The following is a 13,396-nucleotide window of genomic DNA, read 5'->3' as shown; positions in this document are numbered from 1 at the left end:
GCCAATCGAGTGATGCATTATTATTTTCAGCAGAGGTAGGCGAGAACCATGTATTTTTAACTGATTTATTTATTGGAAGGACATTAATTCTCGGTCCAAGACTGATATTCAAATCGTTTGCAAAGCGCGGCTCCATTGTTCGCCCGGCGCGCAGGCCCCGCCTCCTGCTTTGTGTGCTGCGCGCGGATTGGCCGGCGCGCGCGGGGGCCGCGTCAGCGCCCGTGAGCCCATTCATCTGTGCACTTGGGCGTTGGACCCCGCATCTTATTAGCAACCAGGGAGATTTCTCCATTTTCCTCTTGTCTACAGTGCGGCTACAAATCTGGGATTTTTTATTACTTATTTTTTTAAAAAAAAACTACACTTGGGCTCCTTTTTTTGTGCTCGACTTTTCCACCCTTTCCCCTCCCTCCTGCGCTGCTGCTTTTTGATCTCTTCGACTAAAATTTTTTTATCCGGAGTGTATTTAATCGGTTCTGTTCTGTCCTCTTCACCACCCCCACTCCCCCCTCCCTCCGGTGAGTGAGCTGCTGCTGCCGCCGCCGCTGCCGCCGCCGCTACTGCTACTCGCCCCGTCGCTACACCAACTCGAGGCTCTTTGTTCCCCTTGGATCTGTTGAGTTTCTTTGTTGAAGAAGCCAGCATGGGTGCCCAGTTCTCCAAGACCGCTGCGAAGGGAGAAGCCGCCGCGGAGAGGCCCGGGGAGGCGGCTGTGGCCTCGTCGCCTTCCAAAGCCAATGGGCAGGTAAATTCTACCTGTGATACCGGTTGTTTCTTTGATGTCTTTCTCTAGTCCCGACGCTGCCCCTTTCCTCCCGGTCGCTCCCGAGGCGCATTCGGCGGAGGGGAGCGTGGCTAGGTTCCAGTCTGAAAGTTGAATGGAAAGCGATAGCCTAAATTGTCCCTTTCTCACCGGAGCGGTCTCCCCCCGGCCCCAAAGGAGCGGTTCCCGGAGAATCCTGGCGAATTCTTGTGTAGACGGGAGGAAAGAAGTGATAAAAATCGTCTAAAATGGCGTGTTTGGAGCTTGGCAGAACGTGACCAGCTAGATGCTAACCCCCCGCCGCCCCCGGCCAGGTTGCATTTGTGTTTGGTGGACACAAAGGTGTTTGGGTGGCTCTCACGTTTGCTGTCGAGGCCGGATCACCTTCAGGATTTCTGAACTGGGGTGATGGTGTGTATGGGCTGGGAACGTGGGGGTGGGGGCGCGCGACGGGATGGCGGTGGAGAAAGGCGAGGAGGGAAGGGCTCTCGTATTGTGCGCCGAGGCGGCGCGCCCCTGGGTTCTTGGAAAGGCGGCTGGCTGCCCGGCCGGAGCTCTACGGAGGGTTTCGCTGTCGTTCGATGGGGCTTTCCCACTGTTCTCAATACCGATTCCCTACTGTCTGGAGTTACACACCCATTTGATTTTTAAACGGTGCCCCTGGGATGGGAAGACTCTGCGGGCGCTTGGAGAATGTGTCCAGGTAGTCAGGAAAAGCAAAGGCAGTGGGTGTGTTTCGGTCGGGATTTCAGTGTGCGTGGCTCCTGCCCAGACCCCGGCGGGTGGCCACGGTTGGGTGGACGCGAGAGGTCGGCCACGGGTGGCTGCTTCGCAAACACTGGGCACCCACCACGCCTCTTTTCCTAGAGCAGAGGCCGCGCCGCTTCGCCTGCTCTAACCTCCTGGGGAAGGCAGGCTCTGCCAAGAGGCTCTGAACCCGTTAAAAATGCAAAACGAGCCGCGCCCCGGCTTCGCAGAATCCCGGGCGAAGGCGGGAGTGGAAGCAGAGGCGAGACTTTAGAAATAATGTCCCCCGCCCGCCTTGTGGGTTTCCTTTCCACCAGGATCACGGCGAGCCACCTGAGCTTTGTTTGCGGACTCTCCGCGGCGCGATCCGGGCTCGGGGGCGCCCCGGCCGGCCGGCAGGGCCCGGTGGCCCGGCAGCCCCGCCCCTCCGGGCTCGCCGCCGGCGCCCAGCACCGGGCGGTGGAGGCGCAGCGCCCCCTGCCGGCCCCGGCCCCGCGCGCGGGCGCAGGGCCTTTGCGCGCGCAGCGCGGGCGGCGCTGGCTGGAGCGCGGGTCCCCCCGGGGAGTTCCAGGTGTTTCCCGGGGCGCTCGGGGGTGGGGGAGACGGGGGACGTGTTATCCCGACGCAGACCGACCACCGCCTCTGGCCCGGCGCCTGCTTCCCCAGGGCGTCCGGGGTGTCGTGCGCCACGGGGCTCCTTTCCATCCCAGCCCGCGAGGCCGGGGCTGGAGTGGGTGCCCTTCGCCCCCACGTTTTAGACTCCCCCGTTCGCATCCGCTGGGCGTCGGTGGGGCAGCCGCGGCGACTGCTGCGCCTTCCCGCGCCCCGAATGGCACTGCCCCCGTTTCTCCCTGGCGGTCTAGCCTGGGCAGCGGATTCCGCCTCCCCGGGCAGAGATGCGGCCCCACAGCCGGCGGGCCCCGGGGGGCAGCTGGCTCTTCCCGGTGCCGGGGCGGGGGTGGGGGCGGGCACGGCGGCGCCCTGGCCGCGGCCATGACGCTCCCGCTTTTTCTGCTCCGCAGGAGAACGGCCACGTGAAGGTCAACGGCGACGCGTCCCCCGCGGCCGCCGAGCCGGGCGCCAAGGAGGAGCTGCAGGCCAACGGCAGCGCCCCGGCCGCCGACAAGGAGGAGCCCGCGGCCTCGGGGAGCGGGGCGGCGTCGCCCGCCGCGGCCGAGAAAGAGGAGCCCGCGGCCGCCGCCCCCGACGCCGGGGCCAGCCCCGCGGAGAAGGAGGCCCCCGCCGAGGGCGAGGCCGCCGAGGGCGAGGCCGCCGAGCCCGGCTCGCCCTCGGCCGCGGAGGGGGAAGCGGCGTCGGCCGCCTCCTCGACGTCTTCGCCCAAAGCCGAGGACGGGGCCACGCCCTCGCCCAGCAACGAGACCCCGAAAAAAAAAAAGAAGCGCTTTTCCTTCAAGAAGTCCTTCAAGCTGAGCGGCTTCTCCTTCAAGAAGAACAAGAAGGAGGCGGGCGAGGGCGCTGAGGCCGAGGGCGCGGCCGGGGCCTCCGCCGACGGCGGCAAGGACGAGGCCGCGGGGGGCGCCGCCGCGGGCGCAGAGGCGGGCGCGGCCCCGGGGGAGCCCGCGGGGGCGCCGGGCGAGGAGGCCGCGGCGGGCCAGGAGGGGGCGGCGGGCGGCGACGCGCCGGAGGCCAAGCCCGCGGAGGCCGCCGCGGCGCCCGAGAAGCCGCCCGCCAGCGAGGAGGCCCCGGCCGCGGAGGAGCCCGCCAGGGCCGAGGAGAAGGCGGAGGAGGCCGGGGCCAGCGCGGCCGCCTGCGAGGCGCCCTCCGCCGCGGGCCCCGGCGCGTCCCCGGAGCCGGAGGCGGCCCCCGCGGAGGAGGCGGCCGGCTCGGCCTCGTCGGCCTGCGCGGCGCCCTCCCAGGAGGCCCAGCCCGAGTGCAGTCCGGAAGCCCCCCCGGCGGAGGCGGCAGAGTAAAAGGGCCAGATTTTCTGAGATAATCCAAGAACTTTTCTCCCCCCCACCCTCTCCCCCCCGTTTGTTTGTTGGAGTGGTGCCAGGTACTGGTTTTGGAGAACTTGTCTACAACCAGGGATTGATTTTAAAAGATGTCTTTTTTTTTTTTTTTTTTAAGCAGCCAATTTTGGGTTTCTCCCCCTCCCCACAGATCCCATCTCAGATCATTCTGTGACCACCATTCCAACAGGTCGAGGAGAGCTTAAAACACCTTCCTCTGCCTTGTTTCTCTTTTATTTTTATTTTGTTTTTGCATCAGTATTAATGTCTTTTGCATACTTTGCATCTTTATTCGAAAATGTAAACTTTCTTCGTCAATCTATGGACATGCCCATATATGAAGGAGATGGGTGGGTCAAAAAGGGATAGATATCCGATGAAGTGATAGGACCCGTGGGGAATCGGCGTGGTGCATAGCGTTGCCAATATACTGTGCCACTGCAAACGATGGTGTAAAGGCTTAGGCTTTTTTCTTTTTTTTTTTTTTTCTTTTTTTAAAGAAAAGTTATTAGGATGTATTTTGTGAGGCAGGTTTACAACACTACAAGTCTTGACTAAGGAAAGAGAAAACACCAATACTCAGATTTTTAAAAAGATTATAGTCTTAGGAGTTCATTTAAACCATAGGAACTTTTCACTTATCTCATGTTAGCTGTACCCGTCAGTGATTAAGTAGAACTACAAGTTGTATAGGCTTATTGTTTATTGCTGGTTTATGACCTTAATAAAGTGTAATTATGTATTACCAGCAGGGTGTTTTTAACTGTGACTATTGTATAAAAACAAAAACAAATCTTGATATCCAGAAGCACATGAAGTTTGCAACTTTCCACCCTGCCCATTTTTGTAAAACTGCAGTCATCTTGGACCTTTTACACACAAATTTTAAACTCAACAAAGCTGTGATAAGTGGAATGGTTACTGTTTATACTGTGGTATGTTTTTGATTACAGCAGACAATGCTTTCTTTTCCAGTCGTCTTTGAGAATAAAGGAAAAAAAATAATTCTTCAGATGCAATGGTTTTGTGTAGCATCTTGTCTATCATGTTTTGTAAATACTGGAGAAGCTTTGACCAATTTGACTTAGAGATGGAATGTAACTTTGCTTACAAAAATTGCTATTAAACTCCTGCTTAAGGTGTTCTAATTTTCTGTGAGCACACTAAAAGCGAAAAATAAATGTGAATAAAATGTACAAATTGGTTGTGTTTCTTTATGTTCTGATAAAATACTGAGATTTCTAGGTCTTAGGATAATTTTGAGGAAGATCTTGCATGTCATCAAACAGTAAATTATCTTGTGGTTTTTAATCTGAAGTTTTTAAACTCAAATTAATAATCAGCAGTGTCAGATTACGTACAGGCAGATCTTATAACATTCCATGTCAAATCTGTTACCATTTATCTGCATTTAGTTTTCATTTAAAAATTGAACATTTACTCTTATTGTAGTTATATAGCATGTCAGAATAAGTCATTTAATACAAAAGTATGGGACCGAAGACAATTTAAATGTCTGTGAAAATTTCATAAAACAATCTTTTTGTTATGCAGATCCAGAAACTTAAATTGATAATGACTGAGTCCATTTAATTCAAACTGCAGATGGGTCATGAAAAGTGGCCAAATGTGTTTCAAAAATTGATGCTGTATTACCTACCATTGTAATTGCTTAATGCTTGGCTGATTTCCAAATTATTGCTTAGATTATGTGTTATACCTTAGGAAAACAGTCTTATGTAAAGAAGTAATGGTGATGAATGGACAACACTGTCAGTTTATGGGCCTTTAGTACTTGTCTCAATTCAATAATTGTAAGCAGTTCTTTTAATGAAAGTAGTGCATTAGCATCTTGTTACTCAAAGGAAAAGATAGAGAATAATACTTATATAGTAATAATCCTTACTAGTTTACCTCCTTTGCTTTTAACACCTTATACCTGGGTTTCTTTACCCTAAACTCAGTTGGATTTTAAGATAAAGATGTGTATCAATTACCATTACTTTTAAATACAAAGAAAATTTGTTTACGCACACCCGCTTTACTATCTTGAGCAGTGTGCCTTGTAGGGTTCACAATAAGTCAGTGAACCACATTTGTAACAACTGAATGCCAAATCTTAAACTCATAACAGATTAGTTTTTGAAATGCCTTTTAATTGGAATAATGGGTCAAGTAATAGTTCATGACCCCTCATCAAACTTCTTCCCCATTAATAAGATCACATGATGTTTGGAAGAGTGTACCTGAGTTGGGGTTTCTTTATTTGGAGGATGTTTGAAAGTTCAAAGTCAAATCTGGTGACCAAAGGACTGCTGTATCAGGTCTTCCCCACCTTACTAACTTTTCTTAAAACACCTGCTTGGCCAAGTACAGTGCCTGGTATGTGGTAGGATTCAGAAAAAGGATTTTTAAAAGTAACTCCTGAGTAGTCAAAAATACTGTGTAGTCAACTATATTGCTAGGTTTGCTCTTTTAACAGCTGGAATTTATTAAGATGCATTATTTTTATTTTAATCATTGCCTAAAAACACTTTGGGTGGTATTGATGGAGTGGTGGGTTTTCCACCAAGTGATTAAATGAGATTTGACATATATCTTTTCATCCAAAGTTTTGTACATCACATTGTTTTCTAATGGAAAAAAAAATGTTAATATGGCTTTTTTTGTATTACTAAACATAGCTTTGAGATTAAGGAAAAATAAATAACTCTTGTACAGTTCAGTATTGTCTATTAAATCTGTATTGGTAGTATGTATAATGACATTTGCTATGGTTATAAAATACTTCCTCTGGATTATAATAATCATTTGATCCAATCCCTATTGCTTGTAAAATAAAGTTTTACCAATTGATATAATAAAGCTTGCTAAAATAGGATTTTTTACAAATTTAATTTTAAAATGCAAGTTTTAGAGAAAAATTTTAAATCTTAAACGCTGATGGTAAGTATAACTTACTCAGTTAAGGAATTTAGAAGGTATGCTTGGCATAATTTGGATATAAAACATCCATTGAAGCTGAGTTATATGCTCACAAATAAAAACTTTTAACAATGGTACTTAATATATTTGAGAAACAATGCAACTTGTTTATATTTTTCCCTCTCGAATATAAACATAAGTTTCAATTAAGGTTAGGGATTTGGGAGAAGGGTGCTTTTGGCATTCATACATTTTCAGTACATCCAACTGGCAGTGGGATATAGTTAACATAGTTAGCTTTTGAAAATTAAATTTTAAAAAAGCGGTTAAGTAACAGGGCTGCTAGCTCTTATCTTTCCTTTAATTATTCACTCTGCAAATTGAGCACTTTCTTTCCTCTCCACTTCTCATCTATATGAAAGTGCTTAAAGCAGGGTGTAGCTCACAGGGATTTTACAAGGCTTTCAATCTGTAAATGTTCCAGTCCCTGCTGGGGATTGACGTTTGAGCTCTCCTTTAAAATACACCCAGCAATGCTATTTTTAAAATGGAAAATATTTTTTAAAAGGTGTGAATGTTAACCATATTTTAGGTTACAGAATTTCTGATCCCAAGATATTGACTACAGTTCTCAACATGAACTTTTAAGACAAAACAAAAATATCCACCCTCATAAGATTTAGCAGCTGCAAGTATATAAAATAATTATTACAAAATTCTAGAGATCCTCATAATCACACTTCTGGTGCTTTGATTAAATTAGAGCATAAGCCTTTTTAGTACTAGTAAGTGAGAAAAGACTGTCAGTTGCTGCTATTACAGCTCTCGTGTTTGGGGAAAGGTGAAAGGCAACAGGACTACTCATCACTTACGATTGCAGTAAAAATAGCAAATCTCAAAGATTGTCTTCCTAGCAAGTTGGCAAGTTTCCCTTAGATTTGACATGTGAATTAAGGACTCGATAGAGTGCTAGAATTCTGTACCTAGGTACTTGGTTGGGGAGGGGGGACAAGAAGAGGGAAGGAATTCTCAAGGAGAGTTATAAATTGGAACTAAGAAAGCCCTCCAAGCAAGTCTTTGACAGATAAAATTTGGAATGCACCATCCGACAGAAATAGATGCAAGACACATAATTTTCAAACTTTTTTTTAGTAATCACATTTTTTTAAAATAACAATCTGTATCCGAAATACTTAAATGTATAACCAATGTGAATATTACTGTGATATTCTACTTTTTTCTTGCCAAGTTTTTGAAATCCAGTGTTTTTTATACTTAAATCTCAGTTTGAACCAATCACATTTCAAGTGCTCATTGTTCACTTGTGGCTGCCATCTTGGAGAGCACAGTTCTGGAATTAGAGACTGATAGTCAAGGTGTGAGTAGGAATGGTAGATACACACTGTTTGCAAAGTGTAGCTTGTGTAACTAATTTCATGAACTTCAAGGGTTTAACTTTTGAGCCAAGGTTGACTTTTAAAATTTCAAACCTTTTAAGCATATAACATTGATGTTACAAATAAATATAGTGAGATTCTGAATAGACTTGTTATAGGCTGAAAATTATGTCCCCGATAAGTCCACATTGAAGCCTTAACATTCCCCCCCCACCCCCACCCCACCCCAGTACCTTAGAATGTGACTGCATTGGGAGATAAGGCCTTTGAAGAGCTGATTAAGTTAAAATAAGGCTGTTAGGATGAGCACTAATCCAATCTGACTGCTGTCCTTATAAGAAAGAAAGAAAGAAAAAAGGACATATAGAGACACCAGGGGCACACGCACATAGAGAAAAGACTATGAGAGGACACAGCAAAACGATGGCCACCCACAAGCCTTAGGAGAGAGGCCTCAGAAGACACCAAACCTGTCAGCACCTTGAATTTGACCTTCTGGCTCCAGACCTGTGGGAAAACTCTGTTGTTTAAGCCACCCAGTATGTAGTATTTTATTAGGGCTGCCTAGCAAACTCTTCAAGGACTCTCTGGTAAGAATGGGAAAATGGACTGTCCTTACCTGAGGATGTACAGAATTTTACATGCTTGCTTTTTCTCTTCCCTCAATGGAAAAAGAGAGTGCTTTCTAGCTTGAGAATTTTATTGTTATTACCCTAGGAAAGAAAAACAACATTAAAAATTTTAAAAGTAGATTATAACTATCTTAATTTTTAATGGACTGATGGAAAAGTTCACTGGAACGCAAATCATGAAAATATTGTCTAAAAATACTATGTGATGTTAGGTCCGAATTTATCCAACTCTTTTCCTTGCAATTTATTTATGCAAGAAACTAAGTTGTTCTATATTTTCCACAGTATGAATTTTGCCAATTGCACCTCATGCTGTCATTCAATATATTCCCCTGTCTTTTCTGTATTTCTTGTATTTTCTGTAAATTGACCAATAGATCTACAGGGTTGATCTGATTCAAGTTCAAAGGACAGTATACTAGTATATGACAGTGTATAATTCTGTCAGGAGGTACATAATGTCTAGTTGTTTCTCTTTTTGAAATGCTTGAAGCCATTGATCTTTACTTAAATCCCTTAATTAATTTAAGGATTGCCAAGTGGTGTTATATTAATTGTCATTCCCTTTTCATTTATTTGTTCAGTCAGTTCTATAAAGAGAACTTGCTTTCATCAACCATTTGGTTGTCCTGAACTGCATGTCACAATGAAAAGACAGAATAAATGTTTGATTCTTTATTTACTAAGTTGGTTCCCTAATATTCTCCAAAGGTGACCAATGATGGAATTTGTTTGTTTAGTATCATTATACATTTATAGATTTAAACTTACTTGATGCAAGCAATATAAGGGAAGCTCAAATTGACTCATGGTAGATTGTCTTTTAAAATTATAGAATTCAATAAATGAAATCAATTTAAATTTTATTAAGATGCTACTTGGCACTGTGGTAAAAGATAAATGGAACTCAATATTTATTTACTTTACTCGAATGAAGTGGATATACATATTTCGGTGTTGGCACATCCCTAAATTTTAGTTGGAGTGTCATACCCAGAAGCCTTCTGTTTACACAATTTCAAAGAAATGGGAAGCATTGCAAATTTTTTCTTGCCCTCTAATTAATGCTGTATAATTATATTTAAAGGTCATAAAAATGTATCTACATAACACCTTACTCCATGTAAGAAAAATGTCTGGAAATTTATGAGCATGATGAGTCTCGGCAATCCAGTCAAGGAGACGTGCATGTTGGCACTTGATGGAGCAGTACGCTAAATAGAAGGTGTTGGTCAGCAGGCAGTACTAATTTCCCTAGTGAAATGCTGAAACACCTATCACAGAGACTGGGTCAGTGAAACTGGCACTCACAAAAGGAAAATTATATTCACTGTAGAGCCCAGAGGCTCTCATGGCAGGACTGACAGCTTTTACAAAGAAGTTTTGAGAATGTTGACTTTAAGGGACCATAGAAATATTCTTTTCTAAGCAAACTACCAACCAGAGCTACTTATTTTAGTCTTTTTGAAAGATTGGCAAGCATTGGATGAGGCAATAGATAATCTAAAATAGATAACATTTGAGGACACTTGATGAAATAAAGAAAGAGGGGCCTATGGATTTGGTCAGGTCCTATTAAAAAGTATTAATTACTGACTAGAAAAATGAACTAATTATCTTGACAATGTCATTTTCTTCCAGTTTGTGGGGTGCTATGTAGTTCATGATCTGGATTACATTAGTACAAACAATGTCCTATTTTCCTTTTCTCTTATGCTTCCTGATATATTGAAAGCATAAGTTATTGCTAAGAATTTTGGAATTCTTATTTTGGAATTTTTGGGGGAAGTTATTTTGGAATTTTTAAAATCTTAATTTTAATGTTTTTAAAAATTTGTTGGTATACATATAGCTTTTAAATTTACCTCATTTATTTAAGGGCAATTAAATACAAGTATTAATTATTATTTGTATTACTTAAATAGGTTTTTCAGGGGAAGTGGCTATACTTGGCAAGAAAGACTGTCCGCTTCATGCCATCCTCTGTGTTCTCCTCAACCATAGCTCATCTTAAGTAATATCAGCGGTTTCTCATGTTTCTTGCTGGACCTTCATTTCTGAAATGTTTCCTCATCTAACTAAAGCACACAGGAATGAAAAGAAGAAAAAAGTCTCTTTTTTAGTGCACACATGTTTCACACATGTACTTTCATACCAGAGAGATTAAAAAGAACCATTACAAACGTTCGTCACTGGAATATTAAAGTTAAAGGGGCAATCAGGTGGCAAAGAGTTTTGATCATTAGGTAAATCTGAAGGTGATTTATAAGAGCAGAAAGTGTCTACTGAGGAAGAATTTAAGGCAGTGACATTCTTTGGGAGAACGGAGGCAGCACCAAAAACAACATCTTTCCTTTGTTTTGAATACCATACATTTGCTTATAGAATGTTTAAAATTTATTTCACATTTGTTTTTTAAGAGGTCATATCAGAGTTGGTTTTTCTCTTTTCTTAATGTTTCTTTACAGAGTTATACCACTACCAAGAAGTTGGGAGATCATGTAGCCAGGGTGAAAATCAATCAAAATTAATTTTTGTGATAGACTTTAAAGTACAAACCCACTCACCAGCATTCCAGACCTCTTATAGAGGTCTGGTGTGCAGGGTGACAAATAAGACTTTTCTGAGGTATTAAGTTGATTAATTGCCATCAGAAGAAAGAACAGTCACACCTGGTAGATAGTAAATATAGCTGGAGAAAAGAGAGACAAAATTCTCCCTGTATCACTGAGCCTTAAGTGCCTAGTATTTCCAACATACTTGTTCAAAATGTAGCTTCCTTGCTTATTCTCAACAAATTCCTCCCAGATGGCATCAGAAAGCGGTTTTATCTGTGGAACTCAGTGCTGGAATAATGTGTGTTTTTTTCCCATAGAGTTATCAATACTTATTGAGAGGTTTTTTTATATGGGCTATTGTGCTAAGTTTTCAGGATAGGGCCCTGAAAGAGACAGGTTTCCTGCCCTTGAGGAGTACAAGAGCTACAAGCAAGACTTACAAATACATTATGAAATACAACAAAAGCTGTGGGGGTGGAGGGGTGTGGATCTATATCTTAGGGAAGATTTAAATACTAAAACAAAGTCAAAATATGAAAAAGAAGTGCTAGAAAGGTCCAGGGCAGAATTTCTAACTGTCAAAATGGGAAAGACCCCACTCTGAATAATTTGACAACATAAAAACAAAATGTTGTACATGGCAAGAGTTACTCCAAGTAAAGTCAAAAGAAAAATAACAGGCTGGGGGAAAAATATTTATAACATGTTGTAAATGAAGAGTTAAATTCCCTGAAGAGATTTTATAAATTAATTTTAAAAAACCAACATCCCAGCCCTAGCCGGTTTGACTCAGTAGATAGAGCGTCAGCCTGTGGACTGAAGAGTCCTGGGTTCAATTCTAGTCAAGGGCACATGCCCGGGTTGTGGGCTCATCCCCAGTGGGGGGCATGCAGGAGGCAGCTGATCAATGATTCTCTCTCATCATTGATGTTTCTATCTCTCTCTCCCTCTCCCTTCCTCTCTAAAATCAATAAAAATATATTTCAAAAACAAAACAAAAAACCAACATCCCAATGGAGTCTCAGCAATGCACGTGGGCTGCTGACTTAAGAGAAAATGTAAATGGCTCTTAAATATATTAAAATATGCTCAACTTCATTTATAAAAAATAGAACTGCAAATGGAAATTATGCTATTTTCTACCTAATAGATTAGCAAAAATGAAAAAAAAATTGATAACATACAGTGTTTAGTGAGGATGTGGGAGAACAGCGACTTTCATATATTATTGCTAAAAATCTAAGTTAGCGAAATCTCTAAGATAACAATCATAATATTATCAAAACTGTAAGTTCACTTTCTCTTGTATCCAGAAATTCTACTTTTGGGAACTTATCCCACAGATATACTCACACGTGCAAAATGATATATATATTATTATTAATTGCAGAATTCATTGTAACAGCAAAAGAGCAGCAAGAATAAAAACAAAACCTGAATGTCCATCAATAGAGGTTGGGCTAAATAAATTAGGGTATATTCATGTGATGGAATACTGTGTTTTGTTTTAAATCTTCACCCAGGGATATGTTTTTATTAATTTTAGAGAGAGGAAGAGGGGGAGAGAGAGAGAAACATCAATGTGAGAAACATCAATCAGTTGCCTCCAGTATGCATCTGACCAGGATCAAACCCGCAACCTTTTTGGTGTATAGGACAATGCTCCAACCAACTGAGTCAAGACAAATACTATGTGTTTTTTGGTTACTTAGAGTTATTCACAAACCACCCCAAAATATAATGGCTTAAAACAAGAACAATCATTGATTTTTTTCTCAAAACTCTGTGTATGACTGGGCTTCATTGGAAAGTTCTGTCCTATGTGATGATGTCTGGTGATCTGGAGACTCAACTAGGCTTGTATTGTCCAAGATAGTTCAGTCACATGGCTGGCAATTGGATAGAAAATCAATTGGGGTTGTAGGCCAGAGTATATTAGCATCAGCTCTCTTCCATGTGGCCTCTCCTCATGGCTTGGGCTTCTTCCAGCAAGATGGCTAGCTCCCAAGAGGGAGTGTTCCCAGAGAGGGTCAGCTTTGGAAGTTACACAGCATCACTTCTACTTCATTCTATTGACAAAATAAGTCACGAGGCCAGCCCACCTATAAGGGGAGAGAAATAGACTCTATCTCTTCTGACACAGAACCTGTGATGACCTTTAATCTACCACACCATGTATCTATAAAATAGAAAGAGCTAATATTTTATATACTGGTTTGGAACACTTTCTGGTATTCATTGTTAAGTGATGGGTGTATAGCTGTATATAATACGATAGTATCTGTGTATATAAAAGTGTGGGTGGAGGAGAACATGCTTATTGCTTACTGTGTCCAAGAATATCTTTAGAGAATACACAAGAAATGGAGTAGCTAGGCCCAGGAGTGGAAGTATATTCACTGAC

At 43.2% G+C, this 13,396-nt stretch overlaps 1 protein-coding gene across 1 annotated transcript; it reads left to right on the top strand.

Annotated features, from left to right (window-relative positions):
- Positions 1-204: 204 nt before the first annotated feature.
- On the top strand, positions 205-4,680 carry MARCKS (myristoylated alanine rich protein kinase C substrate). Its single transcript, XM_070417878.1, has 2 exons — positions 205-745; positions 2,533-4,680. Exons 1-2 carry the CDS (start codon positions 644-646, stop codon positions 3,439-3,441), a joined length of 1,011 nt encoding a protein of 336 aa, XP_070273979.1. The 5' UTR covers positions 205-643; the 3' UTR covers positions 3,442-4,680.
- Positions 4,681-13,396: the final 8,716 nt, after the last annotated feature.

Source organism: Myotis yumanensis, unplaced genomic scaffold (genome assembly GCF_028538775.1).
Source record: "Myotis yumanensis isolate MYYU_CA2020_CCGP unplaced genomic scaffold, mMyoYum1.0.hap1 SCAF_6, whole genome shotgun sequence".
NCBI classification, from domain to species: Eukaryota; Metazoa; Chordata; class Mammalia; order Chiroptera; family Vespertilionidae; genus Myotis; species Myotis yumanensis.
This window is presented reverse-complemented; position numbering and strand designations above follow the sequence as displayed.